At 34.3% G+C, this 24,565-nt stretch overlaps 1 protein-coding gene across 2 annotated transcripts in view; it reads left to right on the forward strand.

The window, feature by feature from the left end:
• Positions 1-24,565, forward strand: part of ERBB4 (erb-b2 receptor tyrosine kinase 4) — a gene marked incomplete at both ends in the record, with an annotated part of 1,174,461 nt that overhangs the window by 982,305 nt on the left and 167,591 nt on the right. For both annotated transcript variants that reach the window (XM_080689981.1, XM_080689982.1), the window contains one exon: positions 15,207-15,392. In XM_080689981.1, coding sequence (XP_080546107.1) covers positions 15,207-15,392 — 186 coding nt within the window. The remainder of the gene's footprint in view (positions 1-15,206; positions 15,393-24,565) is intronic.

Genomic DNA, 24,565 nt, shown 5'->3' on the forward strand with positions numbered 1-24,565 from the left:
TGTATACAAGATGGCCATTACTGAGCCCACTACAAAGATGAGAAGCCTGAAGTTTTGCCTCTCATGGCACTCCTAGGAAAATACAGGGTAGACTCTGAAAAGAATTTGTGAGTCACTAGCCACATCCCTTTCCCCTCAACATAACAACCCTACTGGTATTAGTTATTCCTTCTGCTTGTAATGTTTGCTACATAGAATATCAAAGCTCGGGTTTTTCTTCTCAACAAAGCTTTTCTTTGTTTTCCTAAATTCAGAATTTTCAATTAGAAGGCAATTTCTTCTTCAGTGAATAAGTATAGGAAGCTGACACCAGAATCATGAATGATAATTATTAATGTTCATGATCTTTTTAAGATTTAAAAGATTTTAAAAGATTCAAAGGGCATTACTTGAGAGTGGGGTATGAGTGAGTAAATGAATGAATGAATGAATCAGTGCATGAGTGGCTACTTTCTATGAACATTCTCACACTCAGTACAGTTATTAATGAGGTAATGTATAACAAAATGGCTACTAATAGTGCCTTGTTCTATTGTTTGAAGTCGTTGTTGATGAATATAAGGGCCATGAATTCACACCTTTGCTTCATTAAGCATTGCTGAAGTCCAAGACACAGTTTCATTACTGAAACACTGGTTGATTTTCTATGGCCATTTCAAATATCAGACTAGGGTTGGATGCCTTCTTGATGAGATTCTTTGAAAGGTATACATTTTCCACTGGTGTTTTTCATCCCACCAGCATGTGTCTGGATGCAAAGCCATGTGTTCCTATGACTTGTAGCCTCCTAATATGAAGACATTAGTGGTAGGGGTCTTTTGTATACTATATATCCTCCAGGGTTTATTTTGACTATATTGGCCTGAGTGAGTGATTATATTATTTATTGCTTATATATTAAAAACCTAAAAGAATAAATAACATTAATGTAGGTTTGTGTTTATTTTGACCACCTTTTAACTGGATGCCCTTGACACCATGATCACTGTGCAATATTAAAATAACACTAACATAAATATTTAACAGAACATGCATATAAATTTTGGATAATAATTACATTCATTATAAAAGTAGAAGAGATAAGAAATAAATGAACAATAAGACAAAGGATTTTTATATATGAATTATTCCACACAAACATGAGACTAGTAAGTGAAAAGTTAGAGACTTAATTAAAGTCACTTTTTTATCTTGGATGAGTCATAAAGATTATAGTCTGGCCTGCTTCATTATCAGGGGTATATTTGACTTATTTTGTTAGGCATAGATGGGATTTCCTTAATTTTTTTTAGTTGTTTATTGTTATATGTCTTTAATATAAATTTCATTAATCAACAGATTATTCTTGCAAATTCAAATAGAGTAGATATCTTCCTTAAAAAAGCAGTAACTGAGAAAATAGTATTGCATATCAATTTACCAAATTATGCAAAATAACAAATTCCTGTGTGATTAAATAAGAGCAATTACAAAAATTACTAGATTTTAATGTAAGTCAAATTTGATTTTGCATATTATCAATCGAGCAGCTCTAGGATCCGTTTTTCTGTGTACCAATGAGCATAAAGGCCTGAGTAGTCTCCAAGTCCCTCCTGCAAAGGCTTTTTAGCATTTTATTATGGGAGGATTAATTTTAGGTAATTGAGGATAAATTGTGCTCACTCAATTCATCTGTAAAAGGATAGTTAGTACCTTGTTACAATGTCATTTTGTAAAGATTCCATTAACTGGCTCATTTTACCAGGGATTATTCCTATTAAGACAAAATGATAATGGCCAAAGAAACATGCTGAGTCTACCTGGTTACCTGACTTTAACAGTTCCTGAGGAGACAAAACAGTGGAAAAAGTCATGATTGTGGGTGCCTACCATGAGAGCCAGATGAAAATCTCAGTTTGGCTATATTTAAAATTTTGTATTTTGGCCACAGCTTTACATTTTTAAATTGTTCCTTATCAGTAAATTGACATAATAATATCTGTTCAATATGATTGTCCTAAGAGTTCATATGCACAGTGAATAGCATTGTTTCAAAGTTCAGCAAAAATAACTATTTTTATGATGTTCTGATGGAATTTATTAATATGCCACTTGCTCACCAAGTGCTGTGTGCGTGTATATCACTATCACGATGAATGGCACTATAAAATGAAACTATACTGCACCAATAAATGTGCAAAAAGACCTGAAAAAAACAAGGGCCACATGTAGGTTCACTAAGTACTAGAAATTTATACTTGGACTACATTCAGGGTTTGTCCAACACAAAAAATACGCTCTCTGGAAATTCATTTTTTGAGAGCAAAAAAAAAAAAAAAAAAGAAAAGAAAAGCCATAGACATTATTTACATGTTAATGTTAATCAGTATTCTTTCCTTCCTAACAGTGAAATCTGTAGCCTGGGATGGTTTATTTTAGTTCTAGTATGTTTATGTTTTTCTTCTCTATTCTACAATGCAATGTCTTCCTCTTAAGAGTTGTGCTGTAACTTGCTGAGTTTCTTCTGCATTAGTCTTGAAATGTATCTGTAGACACTTTTGTGTCACAGTAACATTGCCAAGATTAATCAGTAAACTATCAAGGATCTCTGCCCTAACTACAGGAATTCACTACTATCTCTGGATCTTCACTATCTACATTCACCCCCCTTGCTATTGACTGTTATTCTTGTTACAGTGGTTATTCTTTGATAAAGAACAAATCTGTGTTCTCTTCGAAATCTTCTTTAAACCCCAAACGCTGTTGTTGGCAGTCTCCCAACTTTTCTTGATTACTTTATGTTGAAGATAGGAAGAAATATATCTATTTCTCCTTTGGGCTTAACTAGGAAAAATGCTGACAAGAAGACTGTCTGGATTTTCCCCCCAATTGGTTTTATAATTTCCCTGCCTTGCATTCTTAATGTCTCCACTAGACTTCAAAAGATCAAAGTGACCACTCACCCTGCAGCTGTGGCTTCTTCCAGATTTTTAATCATTCCTTTACTACTTAATGACTTCATTCCATTTAGACATAAGTTGTTTAAAAAGAATGTGATATTGGCTATAATTTGAAGTATCTGCTTATGCCCTGTGATAAGTTCTTTAATTTATATCATTTAGAATTACATACCTATTTTAATTTCTAAATAAATTAAAAGTATCTGCATCATTTAGATTAGATTATGATATTACGTTTAAACTAAACAAGGCTTGGTAGCAACATCAATTTTTAAGATATGTATAAAATTAAGGCAACATTTGCTTAATCTCACCTTTTCAAATCTGTTCTTGTTGCCTGAAGTATTGAATTGAGAACATTTTTGATTGCCCATCCAGTCCTGGGAAACAACATATAGTAATTGTATTAGTTTCCTGTAGCTGCTATAACAAATTGCCACAAACGTACAACAGAAATACATTGCAGTTCTGGAGGCTGGACATCTGAATTCATGGTTTTGGCAAGCTATACTTACTTCCTCTAGAAGCCTCCAGGTTCTGGTGGCTGCAGGTGTCCCTTGGCTTGTGGCTGCATCATTCTAATCTTTGCCTCCTTCTTCAGGTTTTCTTCTATTTATGTTTCTGTCTAATTTCCCTCTGCCTCTCTTTTATAAGGGTACTTAGGATAACTTTTTAAGATCTGCCTGGATAATTGGAATGATCTATTAAAAATGCTTAATTTAATTGCATCTTCACATGTACTTTTTCCAAATGAGGTAGTAGCCATAGGCACCTGGGATTAGAATGTGGGCATATTTTGGGATCCATTATTAGATTATCACCCAATGGTTGATGAGCAATATCTGCCATGGGCAAGAGGACAGGGCATTGGTAAGATGCAACATATATGTTTGCCATCAGTGACCTAATATGTCATTTTATAAATAAGTGCTAGGTTATGAGATTTGTCTTAGACTATTACATGCAAAAAACAAACAAACAAACAAAAAAAAAAAAACAGGAGCTAGGCATGGTGGTGCACACTTTAATTTTCTTTTCGAGAAATTGAGACAGAGGATTGAAGGTTCAAGGCCACCCTTGGCAACTTTGGGAGACCCTAAAAATCTTAGCCAGACTCTTATTTCACAATAAAATAAAATTTAAAAATCAGGCTGAGCGTGTATGTTGGAAATAGAATGTCCCTGCATTCAATCCCCAGGACAAAACATTGATAAAAACTGGGCAACAAAAACCAGTAGGAAATGTGTAGCATTCTAAGTGATATAAAATGAAGAAAGTTTTAGCCCCAGAGTGTTTATTAGGTTATGGGCAGAATTAAGGAAACCAACAAAGTTTGTTAAAATATTCCAATACTAGTAATACAGGTAGGCCTGATTATCAAGGAGTTTTCCCTCAAAGACAGCAGCTGTGGCCTTTGGTGGAGAGGTGCAGAAAAGTGGGAGGTAAAGTATAAATACTTCTCACTCTCTTCTTCCTTTAATCTTGTGCAGCTGCTTTTTATTGGCTAAATCCAAATAGGAGCCAAGAACAAGGTCACCTGCTATTATCATGCATCTGAGTCAGTCTCTCTGAGCCCAGGGCAGGGTAGAGACAGGTGGATATGGAACTGGAGAAACAAAGAGAAATGTATGAGCCAACCTCACAGGTCAAGGCTGGGAGCATGGTCCGAGCTACTTTATTCCAAAGCATATTGCAATTTTTACTATGCCAATTTAATTCCACAAATGTTTGTTGAGTACATGTGATATTAAGACTTTCTATATAGTTTTCCAAGAAATGCAAATTTTTTGTATTTATAGTAAAAACAGACCAAAGTTTAAAAAAAATCAGCAGTTTTTCTGCCATAATAATGTGAGCCTGAACTTAAGTAGGAGTCAGAATGAAAATAAATGGAAGGATGTGTGTTTGAGTTACACTGGAATAAGCAATTAATCGCAGTTGACATATTATTAGAGATAGCTTGTAACGTAAGAAAATACAAATGTGAATGCCAAATGTGCAGTCACGACTTAAAAATGGAATTAGAAATGTTCCTGACACTTACAAATTTAATAAAGATAATAGGCAAGTTTTTATAGGGAGGTTATTTATTTGTGTCTTATATTTGATAGTCGATTGTATCTATATCAAACTGACCAGAAGGCATTTGAAATATGGGTTGATTCTTGCAACAGAGTAGTTGGGAAAGGGAAGAATAGAATAAAGACTTGGTTCATTTATTCATGATATTGTATTGCATTCTTACTACAAGCCATATATTCTACAAGGATTTGGTGATAAATCAGCGAATATGACTGAACAATAGTATTGATTTCAGGGAAATTATTAGATAGTCCAGACATTCAACAAAATAGTCTAATGAAAAAGGATATATATTGTGATAAAAGTATACATGTATAAAAAAGCTATTAGTTCCTGCTTAGCGATGACAGTTGAAATTATAAGACTGGAGAAAACTCAGAATATGAACACAAGATAATTCTTATCTTTAAAAGGGCCCAGATATTTTGGATATAATGACAGTGGATATTGTGTACTTTTTTTTCTTGTAAAAGGTGTTTTTATTATTATTTTGCTTTTATTGGTACATTATAGTCTCACATCATAATGGAGATTATGTTGACAATGTCATACATGCACATAACCCCCAGTACCCCATCTCCTCACTTTGCTCCCCCTCATTACCAGGTATCCAGTTTGACAATGGTATATTCACATCTTTACACATAGTTGATGATAGTATTTCCATTAATGAACCTCAGTCTTCTTCCTCCCCTACCATTCCTTCTTGGCTCCACTGAGGACAGCATTATGTTAAGTGAGATTAGCCAAGCACAGAAAGTTTTCTCTAATATGCACAAGTTAGGGAGTATTGGGGATATCAGAGGGACCCCAGATAATGGAAGAGAACCTCAGTGGATTTTATTTTCTATTTTTCAGAGGGAAATGTTGTGATATTTATATTGTTTCAAATTAATTAAACCATAGTAAACTACAAGAATTTGACAATTAATTCCACATGTTATGTGGTACTGGGGATGAACTAAGGGGTATTCTACCTCTGAGCTACACTCCCAGCCCTATTTTATCTTTATTTAGAAACAGGGCCTCACGAAGCTGTCCTTAAACCTGAGATACTCGCCTATTAGCCTCCCAAGTACTGGGATTAGAATCATGCACCACCATGCCTAGCATATTCCACATGTTTTAACAACTTCATTTTATGTATGTATGTATTTATGTTTATATGTATTATGTAAGTATGTATGTATGTAAGTATGTATTTATTTATATATTTAGTGGTACTGGGGATTGAACCCAGGGACATTATACCTCTGAGCTACCACCCTTCCCTTTTTATAAGTTTATTATCTTGTTTGTTTTGAAACAGGATCTCATTAAGTTGCTAAAAGTCTCACTTTGTTTCTAAGGCTGGTCTCAAATCGGCAATCCTCCTGTCTCATCCTCTCAAGTCCTGGGATTACAGGTATGCACTACCATACTTGGCTTCCATCAGATTTCTTAAAGTCAAAAAAATATTTTTATGCCTTGAAGATTGGAGAAAAAAATCTATATGGATGCAAGCGATTAGAGAACTAAAGCAAAAATATTAGACAATGGAATGTTAGATTTAAGGTATGAGAGAGAATAGCAAGCAGCAATACTTGTAATAAGAGTATTTAGAGCCGGGCATGGTGGCACATGCTTGTAATCCCAGCATTTGGGGCCTGAGACAGGAGGATCACAGTTCACAGATATCCTCGGTTACTTAATGAGGCCTTTTGCAACCCAGTGAGACCCTGTTTCAAAATAAAGAATAAAAATTTAGGCCTGAGGATATAGCTTGGAGGTAGAATGTCCATGGGTTCCATCCCCAGTACAGTGAAGAAGAAGAAGAAGAAGAAGAAGAAGAAGAAGAAGAAGAAGAAGAAGAAGAAGAAGAAGAAGAAGAAGAAGAAGAAGAAGAATAGGAAGCTGATGATGAAGAAGATGATGAAGGAGAAGAAGAAGAAATGAAAGAGAGAGAGAGAGAAAGAGTACTAAGGGAGGAATTAAGATAGAATATGATATCCCAAAGTCAGCCACAAAAGGATTTTGAAAAATAAGGGGTGATGATTCAGATAAGACAATTCAGAGGCAGGAAAACTTAAGAATGAGAGGATAAACCTGGTGGTTTCATGAAAGGACATATTTGGTGACCTTTTCTAGAATAATTTGAATAGTAAGAATGAATTAAAGTGATAGGAAAACCAGATCCTTAAGGAATGAAGGAACATAAAATGAAGAAATAGTCAGAATGAGGATAGCAGAAGTTACCAGCATAGAGAGGAAAAGTTAAGGAGCTTTTCGTTTCTAGAATCGGGGACACGTGAATGTACTTATGGGTACTGCAAAGTGCTGATAAGGATTGAAAATGAAGCTATACTAAAGATAAACAATGGCAAAATAATGATTTGAGGAAACAGAATAAAATGATTGCAAAAGTACATTTTATAGGTAAATATTTTAAGAAGTAGAAGTATATTTTTCTGTCTAGAGATATGGCCCAAAGTACATGAAATAAGGAATGAATAAGAAATCAAAAACTAAAATAGGAGCTATACATGGTGGTACATGCCTATAACCCCAAGTACTTGAAAGGCTGAGACAGGAGGATCACAAGTTTAAGGCTGACCTCCGTAACACTGCAAGACTCTAAGAAAATTAGAGAGACTGTTTCAAAATAAAAATGGGTAGGGGTTCAATCCCCAGTACAAAAAATAAACCTTAAAATAGAAGGGGTTGTTTTTCAAAGATTCAGATGGAAGATTTGGACCAAATTCTCATGAATCTGTACCTTTCTCTAACAATGTGAAAGTTTGAAAATGAAGATGAAGGGAATGGCCCTCAGGCAAAAGTGGCAAAATGAAAATATCAAACGGAGTAAGGTCTTGATGAGAGCAAATGTTTTACTGTAATAGTTAATTTGGAGATCGTGAAATGTTAGAAGTAAATAAAACATAAAAGAAACCTAACATTAACATATTTATAAATAGCCGGCATGGTGGTGCAAGCTTGTAATCCCCACGCTTGGGAGGTGGAGACAGGAGGATCAGGATCGTGCATGTTTGAAGCCAGCCTTGCTGGCTTAAGAGACCCTGTTTCCAAATAAAAATATAAAATAGGTCTGGGAGTGTAGCCCAGAGGCAGAAGGGTTCCATCCCCAGTACCACCAAAAAAAAAAAAAAAAAAAAAAAATATATATATATATATATATATATATATATATATATATATTTCATATATATATCCAGCCTTCTCTGCAAGACCTCAAATAGCATAGCCCTTACATTTTAGGTCTCATTGCATGCTGTTATAGCCTTTGCTGATCTCTAGACACAAAAGCCTTCTTGGAGCTTCCAAAATATGTGAAGCTTTGCTTTGCCTTAAATAATCTTTCCTAATACTTATCTGACTTCTCATAAATCAGGTCTCAGAACATGTTTTCACAAGTATTCTTATATAATGTAACTTTGTAAACACCAGCTTCTAATCTATCACAATATTCTAATATTTATATTCTTTACTACAATTTTTAATTGCTTATAGTCTCTTTATATTGATTTAGTTTTCTTATATATCAGCTACCTCTCCCAGTAAAATAAAAGCACCACAAGGATAGAGACAACACTGTAGACATAGTCCCAAATTAAAGTGTTAGGCACATAATAGGTCCTCAGTAAATATTTCATGTGAGTAAATGTATAGCTAAAAGGATAAGAAAAGAAAATAAAGATGGAAGAAAATTCAGTGTAACCAAGAATTAGAGAATTAGAAAGAAAATAAAACAGAAAGTACAATCCCACCATATTTGAATTTCTCACCAAGATCTTGATTGTTGTAGAAATATTGAATAATAAAGGAGTCATGTAGAATAAAGATGGAAAACTACTGACACCAAATATTGGAAAAGTCCTGGTCTTGATTGTTGATGAAAAAAATAAAGATAGCAGGGATTTGAGGAGCGCATTAGGGCCACTGAGCGATGTGGGTAAATTCAAGCCCATGCCCCATTGATTCAGCCTATCTAATTGCCACTCACCTGCTTTCACAAGTAAACTATTATTTATTCTAGACATGAAGAAACAGAAGCAGATTTCATTTACTTTATTATCTGGGTATAATTTGTAGCAAAATCGATTTGCAAAATGTACAAGGGACTTGATTCCGTCTTTCATGACTGTGTTGATCCTCGTTTTCCTTGAGCTCCTTGCCACAGTCACCCTCACCATTGGACAGCATTTGTTTTAAGCATTCACTAAGCTGCTGACTGTCCCAGTAAGCGCTATTTTATATGTCTACAATAACTGCCTATCTTGTCTTTTTCTCTGTCCCTTTTTTTATCTTTTCTATCCCTGATGCAGAGATTTTCTCTATTTTCAGCTAGAGGGTATTGGATTAATGGTCCATAGACATAATGAAACAGTGAAAGTTGGGCTGAAGGTAGCATTTTAAGACACAAGAACTCATATGTTCTTACTGACAATATGTGGGGGTTTTTTTGTGTGTGTCTTTTTGTTAAACCACTAACTGATATGAGTTGGAGAACAAGTTCAAGGGGCAAGGCATAAATATATGGTGACTAAGAAAAATGGTAGCTTAATGTGAAAAATAGTGTTGCTTACTTTTATTTTTGTACAGGAATATGTTCTTTTCGGCAGAAATAGAGATACAAATAGTATATGGCTGGAGACTAATGGTGTGCTTGCTTCAGAGTTCTTTGTCTATACTGTGCTAGTCCCTTGGTAGTTAAAATAAAATGTCCTTATTCAAACCAGATCTCATTATAAAGAAAAATGTACTTGTTTTAGAATTTTCAGTGTAGCACCTGTTAACATTCTTCCCCTGTGTCCAATGAGAAAACTCTTTAAGTCACCTACAAGAAAGATTTTCTCTAAAGCAAAAGGAGAAACAACAGATGAGAATAATTTTATTTCTGGTAAAATAGACAATGTACCTGTCAAGTTGTATTTATTTTATTGGCCTTTGGTGACATTTTCTCATGACAGCAGCAGAGATCCCAAATTGCTTCTGTAGGCCCCACACAGAGATAAGTAACAGAGGACATTATTAATTTTAACACAGAGTAATTTATTGAAACCAAACACTCCATGATTAAAATATTGGGATTTTTTTCTCCCTTTCCATCCCACTCATCACTCTAAATGAATCCACATTCCTTTTCCTTTATCTATTCCCTTATCCTCCAAAAAGCCATCTGCTATTTCCTTTATGAAAAAATAAAACCTATAATTAGTGTCTTGTTCATCTATTCTTTCTCAAAAAAGAGAACTATTATGCAAATACTCTGCAATTTGGTTTCAAATACTCTTTGTAGTGTGATGAGCAATTTTCCTTAATACAAACCCAGCTTTTTTGCCAGGACTTACTAATAGATTTTTTAAAAAGAGAACTTTCACTTTTCACATGAAAAGTCTTCTAATGTAAACTTCTCAAATGCATATTTAGAATGAAATTATCGTTGCTCTTTAAATTGTAGGAGAAAAAAACCAACGTTTTTATGTTTTTTTTTTTGTTTTGTTTTGTTTTTTAAATAAAGACAGAGCCGGGCCTGTGGCGCATGCTTGTAATTCCAGTGCTTGGGAGGCTGAGACAGGAGGATCGCACAGGTTCGAAGCCAGCCTCAGTTACTGAGTGAGGCTCTCAGCAACTTAGTGAGACCCTGTTTCCAAATAAAGTATGAAATAGGTCTGGGAGTATAGCCCGGAGGTAGAAAAGCCCCTGGGTTTCACCCTCAGTACCACACACACACACACACAAAAAAAAAAAAAAAAAAAAAAAAATGAAGGCAGAAATAACCTTGAAATCTCTCTTCTACTTTATAGGTCATCATTCTCTTTACCTTAGGAAATGACCTGCATTCAATACTACTTTAAGTAAATCAGAGAATGCTGTTCTATTTGATTTTGGTTTTGTTTTACCTGAAATTACATTGTAAGTGATAGCATTTCAATAAAAATTGTTCTTTGATTTTATTGTTCCCCGGAAACTCAAGTATAATTTAATTCAATTCATTCAGGTATGGCTTATGTGAAGTGTTGGAGTCTGTCTTACAATGGTGTGGGAGGAGCTAACAAGAATGAAGTAAAAATTACAAAATTTTTACTGCTAAAAGAAGTAATACTGCATTAAGAAGCAGAAATTCCATGTCATAAAATTGATCCTGCTACTGACTAGTCATATGACCTGGGAACCATAATCCCACGGGGCATTAATATCTTTTTTTTTTTTTTTTTTTTTTGCGGGTCTGGGGATGGAACCCAGGGGCATTCGACCTCCTCCGAGCTACACCCCCAGCCCTATTTTTTATTCTTTATTTTGAAACAGGGTCTCACTGAGTTCTAAAGTGCCTTACTAAGTAGTAGCTAAGGCTGTCCTTGAACCGCGATCCTCCGGTCTCAGCCTCCCAAATGCTGGGATTACAAGCGTGCGCCAGCACACCCGGCTTAATATCTTCATTTTGCAACTGAAAATGCCTACCTCTTCCAACTGCTTTTCAGGGTTACAATGAGGATTAAACATCTGTGCCCTTTACTACTTTTACTTTTGTAAAGACTTACAGAGACACAAGATTTATCAAGAATCGTCAACAGTTTTCAAACATTCATACTGTGTCCAATATCCTCGCCTGGTCTGCTACCAATACAGACTTCTAAGTGCCATTTCACTTCTAGAAGTGATTGCTTACGTGTGGGGCCATGATACCTGCACTTGTAAGCATACATAATGCTTATACCCATGAAAAACAGAGCCACAAGAGAGACAAAGACAGATATAGATAGAAGACAATCACTATAAATTATAATTTGATTAGTTAACATTAAATATTAATTAAATATCCAATTTAATGCATAATTATGCTGTTTAATATGATTAGATGTTTTCCCCATTTGTTGGTGTGCATGTACATATTTTATGTGTATATATTAGCATTCAGTGAAGGAGCTCTCCAGTTTACACTGTAAATAGAAGCAGTTAATACCAGATTAATAGATTATTTAACTTGATGAACATTCATATATATACTGTATTTATATCTGTTTTCCTTATATCCACTGCATATGGCTTTATTTCAAATGTTTACTGCGCTATTTCCAACCAAAATATTTCCTTCCACCTAGTGGGTGCAGATGGGCCTCATGAATAGTTCTGTGAGTCATCTGGTTTCCTGGGACAGGTGGCAAAGGGGAAATTTGAGGACCTATTCCACATGGAAGCCATCTGAAAATAGAGATTTCTACTTCTGCAACAAACAGAAGAAAGAGTTCTTTGAGATACTTCCTTCCATCTTATTTCTTCTTTTCAGCCCTATCTTCCTTCTTTCTTTAACCATGTACCCATACTGCCCCCTTTTTTTCTTTATTCAAAGAGTGAAATGTAAGACCTCACATGAATACTCGGCTGGATTTGGGAAATCTATACACTTCATCAGACATACCCCATAACTACAAATAACCCGTAGCCACAGCTGAACTCAACACCACAAAATAGTAGGTGGGGTTAAAAGTGGGTGATGTCTCCCCAAAAAGCTTCAAGGCAATACTAATACAAGTTAATTACTTTTGCACTGCTAATGTTAGAAAAACACTGCTCTGACTACCTTCTTCTCCCTTCTCTCCTCCCATTCTCCCCCGTCAACTTTTTGGAATTTTAAAATGTTATTTAACTCCATATATCACTATTAACACGAGGAAATGCATTGCTTTTCTAAGATCACCTTGTGAGTTGAATTCCCCTTCCAATGCAGATCTACAATTTCTGCTTAGACAATATTTTGTGATCATGCAACTATTCTCAGCTGTGATGAATATATTTTCTTTTCTTGTGCCTATTTTTGCTTTTAGTTCAAATTATTTTTTTTTATTTTACTTAAGCTTGTTTTTCCGAGTATCACTAATTTTACCTTAAATTTATGCTAGAAAAAATAAATATACTCTTAGTGTATTTTTTATTCATTAGATAGTCTATCAGTTCCATTTTCTGATTTATCTTTTCCATAGTGTTTGGTCCCGTGCCAGTTTGGGCTGGCTGCTCTCTTGATCCGTTGCATACCATTTTTTCTGGAATAATTTCTTCACTGTCATTTAGATTTCTATATCTCATGTTAGATTTTTGCTTTCTTCATTTAATGTACTTCTCTTAAATCTTTCTTTTCTTTTAGTTTTGTGAGCGCATCTAGTACATAAAAGAGGCAAGGAAGAATCTAAATATCTGAATAAGTTCTGTTATGTCCACTGACTTGGTAAACATTTGCTCACTAAGTAGCTGAGGCTGGCTTTGAAACTGTGCAGTCCTCCTGTTTTAGCCTTTCAAGTGCTTGGATTACAAGAGTGTGCCACCACGCCAGACAAACTAAAAAGATGTTGCTCATTAAAGGAAACCATCAAGAACCTAAAGAGAAAGCCTACAGAATGGGAAAAGATCTTCGCCTCTTATCCCTCTGATAGAGGACTGAGATCTAGATTATACAAAGAACTTAAAAAACTTTACACAAGCTGGAAGTGGCGGCACATGTTTGTAATCCCAGCATTTGGGAGGCTGATACTGGAGGATCTTGGTTCACAGCCAGCCTCAGGTACTTAGTGAGGTCCTCTGCAACTTAGTGAGACCCTGTTTCAAAATATAAAATAAAAAATAGAGCAGGAGGTTTAGCTTGGAGGTCGGATGGCCCTGGGTTCCATCCCCAGACCTGCAAAATAAAAAAATAAAAAGACTTTACACTAAGAAAACAAATAACCCAATCAAGAAATGGGCAATTGAAAAAATATTTCACAAAAGAAGAGATACAAATGGCCAATATATACATGAAAAAATGTTCAGTGTCATTAGCAATCAGGGAGATGCAAATCAAAACTACACCAAGATTCCATCTAACCCCAATCAGAATGGCAATTATCGAGAAGTCAAACAACAATAAATGCTAATGAGGATGTGGAGAAATAGAAACCATTCTACACTGTTGACGGGAGTGCAAACTAGCTCATAATGGCATTTTTAATGAGTTCAGGCTACTTTCATTCCAGATTGTTCTAAAATGTGGATTTATTTTTTTATTTGCAATACTGGATTTAATGGTTTGAAAAGGATGAAGGTAAAACAGGAGTGATAGTAATGGGTGATAAATTTGGGACTGACTGTGTACCAAGTGCTAAGTCTGGGCCTGGATTTATATTATTAATTTTTTATGATTATATTCAAGTTAATATTATTGACAAGCTATGTGGGTGATATTATGTGTTCATCTAAGAGCAAAATTTGGCTATTGTTTTCTTCAGAGATGAATATTATTTTATTTACTTTTATAATGCAATATATATATATATATATCAAACTGTAATAAAGTACATAAACATCTTTTATAGAAATATGTGTTTCAAATTATATGAAAGACACTTATGACAACTTTGAATGGAGACTAACTTTAGGATACACTGAGTAAGAATCCACTTTATGTCTACTTTTTAACTCCATTAATCAAAGATGTGTTTATGATTATGGTAAAGAAATTAGAATTCAGTTTTCTCATTTCATGAAATGAGGAAGTTGGAGAAGACACATTTTTATAGTCTGACCTAGCTCTCAAATTTTATTAATCTATGAGTATTACAATTTTTAAAGAGAAATAATTTTGAAGAAATAGAAACCTATGGAATATAATGTTTTCCTCAAATATTTATTCTTCTATACAATTGGCAATGGGTATATTGTTTGCAATTGTTATATTTACATTTTATATTTGATGCATTTCACCATCTTATGCTGTTCAACTTTACACTCATAATGGATGACTGAATTTTGGCTCACGTTACTCTGCTTGGAAGTGTCTTGCTTTTAATTATACCTTAGATACAAGATCAAAGATTATCTTGGTATAATTTGGGATTCCCTTAAATATACTCAGCAGTAAATAAAATGTGATAAAATAGTGATATCACTATTACAAAAAAGAAAATATCAGTATTAATTTGTAGCTATTTATATTATGAGCACTTACATTTAATTAATATGTATAGACTTTCTCTGTAATTTTATTAAATTAAATCACTTTCTGATAAAAATAATTGCAATAATTTCTTCACATATAACTGATGATATTGGATATAATTTCAAAATCATGAGGAGCACCATTAGTACAATTTAGGTAACTATAATTTTAAAGAACTGTGATTTGACATAACAGTGTTTTTTTTTTTTTTTTTCTTACAGGAAGCTCTGATCATGGCAAGTATGGACCATCCACACCTAGTTCGCTTATTGGGTGTATGTTTGAGCCCAACCATCCAGCTGGTTACCCAGCTCATGCCCCATGGCTGCCTGTTGGATTACGTCCATGAACACAAAGATAACATCGGGTCACAACTGCTCCTGAACTGGTGTGTCCAGATAGCTAAGGTAAGGGCCAGAACTTCCTAGAGATGACTTCTCTAGGCTGCTTCTTCTAATATGGAATGGTTTGGACATTGAAAACATATCAAATTTTTAAACCATTTAAGTAAAATGAATTACTTTTTGTATATTGAAAGATGAACTACAGTTGCTAACATGAAATTGCAGGTCAAACGTATGATCTATACATGGTTTGTGGATTACTATGCTATTTTGGTTATATTGACTGGATGCCAAAATAAACAGCTTATTAGTCAGAGGTAATAAGAAACATACTGGATTTTCTTGATATTTTGTTTGTTTTAGTAAAGTTAATAGCCAAAATCAAGAAATAAAAGATTGAAAATCAGAGTTGATCTATTTTGGGATGATTTTATTAAAATAGGCAGTATAATTATCAATATTAAAATGATAACATTTCCAATACCTTTCTAGATGTTTTGGTAGTTTTCAGTTGGTTTTTAATGATTGGGTATCTTGGTCTTGTATAGAAAATATGTAGGGAAGTGGCTGGGGGGGTGTGGGAAGTAGCTTTGTGGTGAAATGGAGAATACCTGCTTCTCTATGGGAGACTATGAGTTGGTGAATATTATCAAAGTTATCTGATTATTCCATTTTTAAAAAGGGCCTACAATCCCAAGTTTTTATGTGTATTTTCCAAATTTAAACTTTATCTCAAAGGTTTGAAGCACTTTGGGACTAAGCAAAGCATTCACATTGTGTGATCTACCCATGTGGTATATGCACTCTAAGTTCAAATAGTCTATTTATAATTATCTGCATCAATTATCTTTTGGAATTTTTTTTTCTAAAAATAGGTCTATGATAAATTTAAATTCACTATATAAATTTTTAGTTAAATCAAAATATCACCTGATATCCTATAAATTATTTAGGTAACACTCATCTTTGTACTTGTATAAGTGGCAAAATGTTAATTTTGTAGTTTTGCCTTATTTTATAAGCTACTAATGGATAAAAGTCTATTAGCAAAAGCACATATTTCAGAGAGTTCTTAAACTAAAAACTCAAGAAAATATTTAAGCAGAGATCCCAATTTATTTCCATAACAGATTTTATTTATATCACAAATTTCAATATAGTTTCCTTAAAGAACACATTTTATAATTTTGTGAGTATTATGTGATAAACTCATAACTATAGAGATTATTTTTGTAGTGAAGTTTCAAATATAACTCATCATAACTGATTTATTTATATAATAAATTCTATAATCTATAAAATGAGCTTGATATGTAATAGAATTTCTCAGATCATCAAGGACTATAAATAAAAACAAAGCCAAGCTTCAAATTTCTTCACTCTCTCTGTATTTCATGCTATGTTCTCCACAATTTAGGTTTTGTCCTTAGGGATTCATGGCATTAATATGTCATTTATACAACACTATATACTCTAATAATAAAAACTGTTTTGACTTCCCTGAATAATCATGCAATTTTATACCTTTTTGCCTTTTTGAATGTCATCATCTCTGCTTAAAGGTCTCTTCTCATGGCTTACTGACTTACACAGCATGATCTTACCTGTCCAGCAATACTGATTGAGCTTCTTTTCTCCATGGGGTCTTCCTTGTAAACCTCCTCGCCAGGCAGATGAAACTACTTCCTTTGATATATGAATGTTTGTTATTGGCATCTTAAACACCTATTTAAATATTATATTATGTGTTTGTAAATCTCTTTGATTCTATGGCAAAATGTTTTAGTCAATTTTCTCTCAACAAGTATCCGAGGGCCCTTAATGTGCTAGATACTGTGCTGACTCAGTTATATAGGGGTAAACAGCATAGACGTGGGCTTGATTCACTCTATCAGGTTGAACAGATTTTCAACAAAACAAAGTAATGAGGTAGGTATAGTGTCATATACTATGGCTCAGATTTTGAAAACAAATAGATAATTGTTGGTAATCTTAAGAGAAGACCCTATTGGGTTGGGAGGGAGAAAATTTTAACTATGGAAAGAATATTTAGGCTGAGAAAAAATTACATAGGTTCCTACTGAGGTGGCCACCATGTAATTATTTTATTATCCAAATAGGACAATTTTAGGAGTGAGAGGGGCTGTATTATGAGCTATGCCAAGACAATGATCTGAGAAAGTTCTTAAACAAAATGGGGTTTGGTATAACCCAGTGTGACAGTATATATTTGGATTTTATATTGAGTGTATAGGTAGTTATTGAAGGATGTTAAATTGGAATTGATATAATTCAATTTAGGTTCTAAAGAGATCACCCCAGATTATGTATGGAGAAGAGATGTAGGCAATACAGAGTGGAAAGGAAGATACCAGTTAGGAGTCTGGGGACAGTGCAAAAAAAGAAGAAGTAAATGAAAGAAAGACATCTTTTGGGGTCAAAACTTGAATTATGTGGTTATTAATTAGCTGTGGTTGACAAGGGAGAAGACTGTGGTGATGCTACTTCCTGATATGACAAAGAATGAGAGATGTACATATTTGTAGGGCAGAATCTAGAGTTCAGTTCCAAAACTGCAAGATAGAAAATATTTTAGAACATGAAACTAGCGATGTCAATTACCTACTCAAAGTTTTTCATCATCTAGATATAGATTTATGGGTTGCAGGTATCTTTATACATGGGAAGATATGGGATTAACGCATAGCTATTAGGTCTGAATTATATTTATTTCCAACATCTAAAATTAAGTCTTACATTAAAGCCATTAAATAACTTTTAATTTTTTTTTTAATTTACAAATAAAATTTTAAAAGTAATCTTAAGGAGGGAATCTTACCTTCATCTTTCCCCATTTTTCTCGACACTGCTATTCAGAGAAAGCATTATTAGAGTCAGAGATACCTGTATTACTTATTTTGTTGGTTTTGTGAGTTTGTTTTTCAACCTCTCTGAACCCTTGTTTTCAGTGTATAGAGTAGAGTTAATAAATTTTCACATTTTCTGCTCTGCAAAATGAATACGATAGTACAATCATCTTTTGGTGTCCATGGAGGATTCCAGGACCCCTATAGATGCAAAATTCATGCATGCTCACGTTCCTCATATAAAATGACATTTGCATATAGCCTACACATATCTTACCTACATTTAATCATCTCTAGACTATTTATAATACCTAACACAGTGCAAAATTAGGTAAATAATAGTTATACTACATTGTCTAGGGAATAATGACAAGAAATAAAGGGCGCGTGTTCACTATAAATATACCTTAAAATAGGGTTGATCCATCATTGGTTGAACCCTCAGATTCAGAATTTAGAGATAGGGAGGATTGATAATATATAACTGTGATAGGTGGAATAACACCCAGTTATAAAGAGGCTACATTCTGTTTCAAGAATCTGTAAATACAAATATGCTACTTTGCATATTAAAAGACACTTTTATGATGGCATTAAATTAGTGCTCTTCAGTCTAGGAGAGTCTCCTGGATTATCTAAGGATGTGCGGTATAATCATAAAGTCCATACCAAGGAGGCTGAAGAGTTAGAGAGAGAGGGTAAACCACATAGGAGCAGAGTTAGAGTGAAGGGGATGAAGGCAAGGGAAGGAAGCCACCTCTCCAATCTGGAAGTGACAGGGAAAGAGATTTTCTCCTCAATTCTGCAGAAGGTGCACAGGCCTGCCTCTATTTGGCCTTAATTTCTATCTAGTCAAACTCACAACTTCTAACCTGCAGAATGTTAAGAGAATAAATATGTATTGTCTTAAGCCACTAAATACATGGTTTTTAATTAAGGAATAGAAAGCTAATACACTTCTTCATGGGGATGTGTAGATTAAATAAGCTAGCTCATGTACTCATGTATGCTTCTTACTTTAGCTTCTGGGATGTGTAGTACTGAAAACAGTCATCCTATTAGGTGTAGATTGAAAACCATGGAATAGAGAAATATCTTATAAATGTTTGTAAAATATTGGTAATATGCCCCGTGTGAAGACAAATATTTTACAAGTACCTACTTCATTAACTTAGAGGTATCTTTTTTTGCTTTCAATTCATGCAAAAACAAGTTTATAGATATATATGAGGTATCATTATTTGCCTAGCACCTGCGGTTATTTCAACTGCATCTCTGTTTTTCATTGCTAAAGCTGGAAGGTGGAGAGAGAGAGAGAGAGGATCCTCTAAAATACCAATTTATATTGGTATCATAATATACCTGTGCAATATCTAACAATATACCAAAAAGTAGTACTTATAGCCAATGTTGTTAAATATTTCTTCTGTACAAAGCACTACTATGTGTATTTTTACTTTATTAATAATCTCTCAACAAAAATCTATGAGGCAGTTATCATGATTATGCTCATTTCTCACATAAAGAAAATGATGTACAGAGAATTGACATAACGATTAAATTCAGATAGGTAGTAAAGAAATAAATAAGACACTAAACTATTTAATCATATGTAAGGAAATATTAAAAGATACTTTAATTTATATTCCAAGTTTTTTCTTTCCATTCATTCATTATTAATCAGCCTACAAAATTGTATGTAACAGATAACACACATTTAAACACTAAAGTCACTTGCTGTACTATACCTGGCCCTTTTCACTCAGAATCCCTTGTATCTGGAATGTAATTTCTCTTGGCAAGCCCAACAAAACAGGTTTTAGTTCATGTTCAGACAATACCTTGATATGTTAGGAATCTCGACTAGAAGGTAACGGTGAGAACTATGCATAGTAGTTCAGCCCTGATAATCCAAGTAGTTGGGAGACTGAGACAAGAGGATCAGAGGTTTGAGGCTAGTCTCAGCAATTTAGCAAGACCCTGAGATACTGTTTACAAGATTCAAAAGTAAATAAGTAAACTAGGGATAGGGGTGTAGCTGGAAGATAGAATGCCCCAGGGTTCAATCCCCAGTATCAAAAAAATAAAGAAATAAAATAAAAAAGAAGAAGGTAATGATGAAAATTTCTTTCTTTACAATTGTTGCTGACAAACTGGGCGAATAGTTTCTTGACAAATTAAAGACTCTGAAAAGTGTTCTGTGGGCTCAGAGTGAAAGAACTTAATGGTAAATAACACTGATAATTATTTGAGTCCACACAGAGTGAATAAACTTTCCATTATCTTAGATACCTCATATCATTCAACTTATAAAGACAAAAGGTTTTATTTTGGCTCACTGTGTTTGAAGATTCCATCTAGGATCAGTTGCTTTGTCAGTGTTGCTTTGGGGCTTGTGGCAAGGTCGCACATCTAGACTGGAGTGTGTAGTGGAGCAAAGAGCTGTTCACCTCATGACTGGGATAAGAAAGAACAAAGAGGAAGGGGACAGTGCTCCATCTTCCCCTTCAAGCACATGCCCTCAGTGAGCAGGAGGCCTCCCACCAGGCCAAGTCCCTTAAGTTTCCACCCTCTCTGCTGGTATAAATTAGCCTTTGGACACAGGGACCTTTGTGGGACAACTAGGATTGAAACTGTAACATAGGTGGAGCATACATCCCAGACCTGATGTCTGCTTGATGCTTTTTGTACACCGTGCAATTTAGTCTTTACTTAAATTGTAGCAGGTATGGCCTAGTATTTCACCAAGTTACAAGTGCAGAGAGTGAGAAGTTCCAAGGACTCTGCGATGCACCTGCATTCTCTGACTCCCAAGCCAGGTGGCTACACTGCGCTGCGCTCGCTCCTCTCCCTTCCTGGGTCCATCACTGCAGCCTCACGTGGCCTGCTGTCCTCCCCCGGCGTTTCTGAATGTGAGGACTGGGGAGGGTGCACCATTTACCTGTAGTTGTGTCTCATCCCTAATTCTGTCAAAGAAAATAATCATATGTAGTATTTGTTATTGTCTCCATGAAAGCACGTTTATCATCAGCCTTTATATCACATTTGAAGGAAGATATACAATACGAATAATTATAAGCATTTTTTCAGTCAGTGTTTTATGATGACAAATAATACAAGCTCAACACAGTTCTGTGAATTACTATGAGTCAGAGATTCTGATCACAGGGGACACTAAATATTTAAAAATTTAAAATGTACAATCTGGCCCATTTAACCCAGGACTTTAGAACCAGATTGCCTGGGTTCAAATCACATTTTTAACACTTATTAGCTATGTGGCCTCAGGCAAGTTAGTTAACTTCTTTGTGCTCCTAAAAAGTAGAGTTAATAATCGTATCTATTTCATAGAGTAATTATGATGATAAGACAATGGTTGCAATATGTTAAGAACACTGCTTAGCATTTGTTATTTGGAGCAATATTGGACATGAATTTAATAAGGAAATAAACATATATGCATAGTTAGGACAACCTAATGGTGCCATTTTTTTTTTTTAAATGGGTACCTGATTTTTTTTATGGTACTTGGGTTCCTGGAAATCCTTCTACCTCCAGGCTATGCTCCCAGACCTATTTTTTTAAATATTTTTTTTATTTGGAAACAGCATGGCTGGCTTTAAACCAGCACGATCCTCCTGTCTCCGCCCCCCAAGCGCGGGGATTATAAGCATGTGCCACCACACCTGGCTGGGTATCTGATTTTTAAATCCTAGATATAAAAGTTGGCATTTGTTATGAGACTATGCTATATAATATAGAGAAGTGGCCTGCTCTCCTTCTCTGGCATGTTTACTACTCAGTACTTTCCCCTTTGTTAGGATAAACTTTCATCTTCCATCTTCCTATCCAGGCTGATAAATGCTATTAATTCAAGGTGTGTTCTTATGGCTTCTAATTTCCATGTTTGAAAATTGGATTATATGTAATATTGGAAACATGTGAAAGCATCAGTGAGCTAGCAGAGAATTGAGATCAGCATTGATTTTTAGACTAAGACAGCCTGTAACTGATCAGGTACAGAGAGAAAATTCTAACTCTTCCATCTCAAGCTAGAAAAGGTCAATATTGGTTCGACCTCCTATTATTGAACAAATCTTAGTTCCTGGCTCCTTTCTAAGGAAGAAGTTATTTGTAGCTTTTTATTGTTGTTATTGTTGTTGTGTTTGTAAAGCCAAAATACCGAGTATTGGACACCATTTCTAAAAATCCTGAAACCTTTCTCAGCACTTTGCTGGCCTATTTTCCTTTATTGTCAGATTTTATTCTGGTGCCCTACTGATTTTCATTTTAATTCAGATGTTGGGTTCCCAAGGCTTTCTTGGGGTAGTAAGTGATTGAAGCTAATAGAAGGAATGATTCTAAAAATATGTTAGACATTCACTGGAGCCTTCAAGAAGAGAGACAGCTTGTCTGATCAAGTTGTAAATTTACCCACTTTAAATTTATTCTGAAAGGAAATGAAAATAAAAATTGATACTTTTGTGAGTGAAAATTGACCATATGTATTTAACCACAAGAATTTAGTTTCTGCCTATGACTTAATAGACAGCAATATTTTTATAAAATTTTATTTCAGCACTTATATTTTCTAAAAAGAAAACTTGTATTGTCTCAAACAAAAATCTGATTTTGAGACCAGTTTAATAGATTTCTGAATTGTTTATTTAATTTTTTACTCTATCCTACTTTACTTTCCTATGCATATCATATCCTAATCCTTGATTTTTGGTGGCCCATGAAGAGGTACTTATGCGTTTTATTTTTCTTTCCTTTTGGTGACAAAATGACAGTTCATGGGAAGGGAATCTCCCTTTGGTTTAAAACATAATTTATAAGGATAAGAAGGAGAGAGTTCCATGTGTTAAGAAATGAATTCCTCTTCTCTAAACAGATATGAGGCCTCCTTTATGGCTTGAAAGTATTCTATGAGCAGAGACTACATCTACCTTCCTTCATTATTCTGTTCCATTTTTCTCTAGCAGCAACTACACAGAATGACGGGAGACTGTAATTTCTCATTTGATCCTGCTCTTTCCTCCTGCATGAATAAAAATTAGCTTCACATCTGAATATCTGATGCAAGTTAAATGCCTGAACTGGGTGCTGACATTTCTTATTTGATTCTGTCCAAGAACAGATTCTATCTGTAGATATGACCTCAGCCATATGCACATACATATAAACCATACAGTTCCAAAATAATCACCTCAAGAAGAGACAGACTCTATTTAACATCTTAGAAAAGATAAAATTGGCACCTATTATTACATGTAATAATATAATAATGCCACTTACTACTGTTTAGAAGTTTGTGAATCTCATTTTGCTTGAATGAGTTCTTTGAGTATGTTTTGACACAGAAATTTTTATATTTTTAAAAGGAGAATAGAAGATAAATATTGAAATTAAAAGTCATCACAATAGCATAGCTAACCTCCATGTAATGACAATCCACAATTAAAATTAAAATAGTTTTTTGACAACCAATTTGGGAAAGAAAAAGGGATGGTAGCTTATTATTTATAATTTTGTTGCTGTTATTTAAATCTGAATGCATTATATATTCTGACGAGTTGTCATTAGATCTCTTGAGAAAGTCAGTGGTGTGAATCTAACTCAATTGTTAAATTTTATTCGGGGTAAATATCTTCAGGGACTCTTCCAGGGTCATTACTGTAAAATAGACTAAAGATAAAGAGCTGATCTCTGAAAAGTAGATTCCACTGCTTATACCATAGAGATGCAGTGTTCTTTTTACTTTTTTTTTTTTCATGAAAGATGCTGACTAACTAGTAAAGTTTTGAAAGGTCATTGTATATTTCTTAAAATAATGTCTTAATTAGACATTTGTGAATTAAATCCAACTCAGTTAGCAGAATTGAAGGAAGATTATCTACATTCTTTGTCTAAGTAGCAGAGATTCATTTATTCATTAAATTAAAAAAACAAGTGATCAGTCTGGTTCTCCAGAGAAACAAAACCAATAGGTTATACATAGATATTGAGAGAGATTTATGGTAAAGAATAAAGGAAATTTCCTAATGTATATGATGTACATTCACAAACATATCAAAGTCAATCACTAAGCCAAGCATGAGAAAAAGGGAGAGGGGAGAGAATAGAGTGAGAAGTGGGGAAGGGCTAAATGAGTGACATGGGGGCATGTCTGTCTCTACTATCTTATATTCCATTAAGATGTATGACTACAATGCAACAACAATAATAAATAAATAAATAAATAAATAAATAAATAATATTTTAAAAGAATAAATCCATGAGGTTATGGAGGATACACCTCAAGATTTGGAGCTGGAAAACTGAAGACCCAGAAGAGAAAAACTTATACTTGCAGTCCCAATTCAAAGG

The sequence above is a fragment of the Muscardinus avellanarius genome (assembly GCF_963383645.1).
Source record: "Muscardinus avellanarius genome assembly, chromosome: 2".
NCBI lineage: Eukaryota > Metazoa > Chordata > Mammalia > Rodentia > Gliridae > Muscardinus > Muscardinus avellanarius.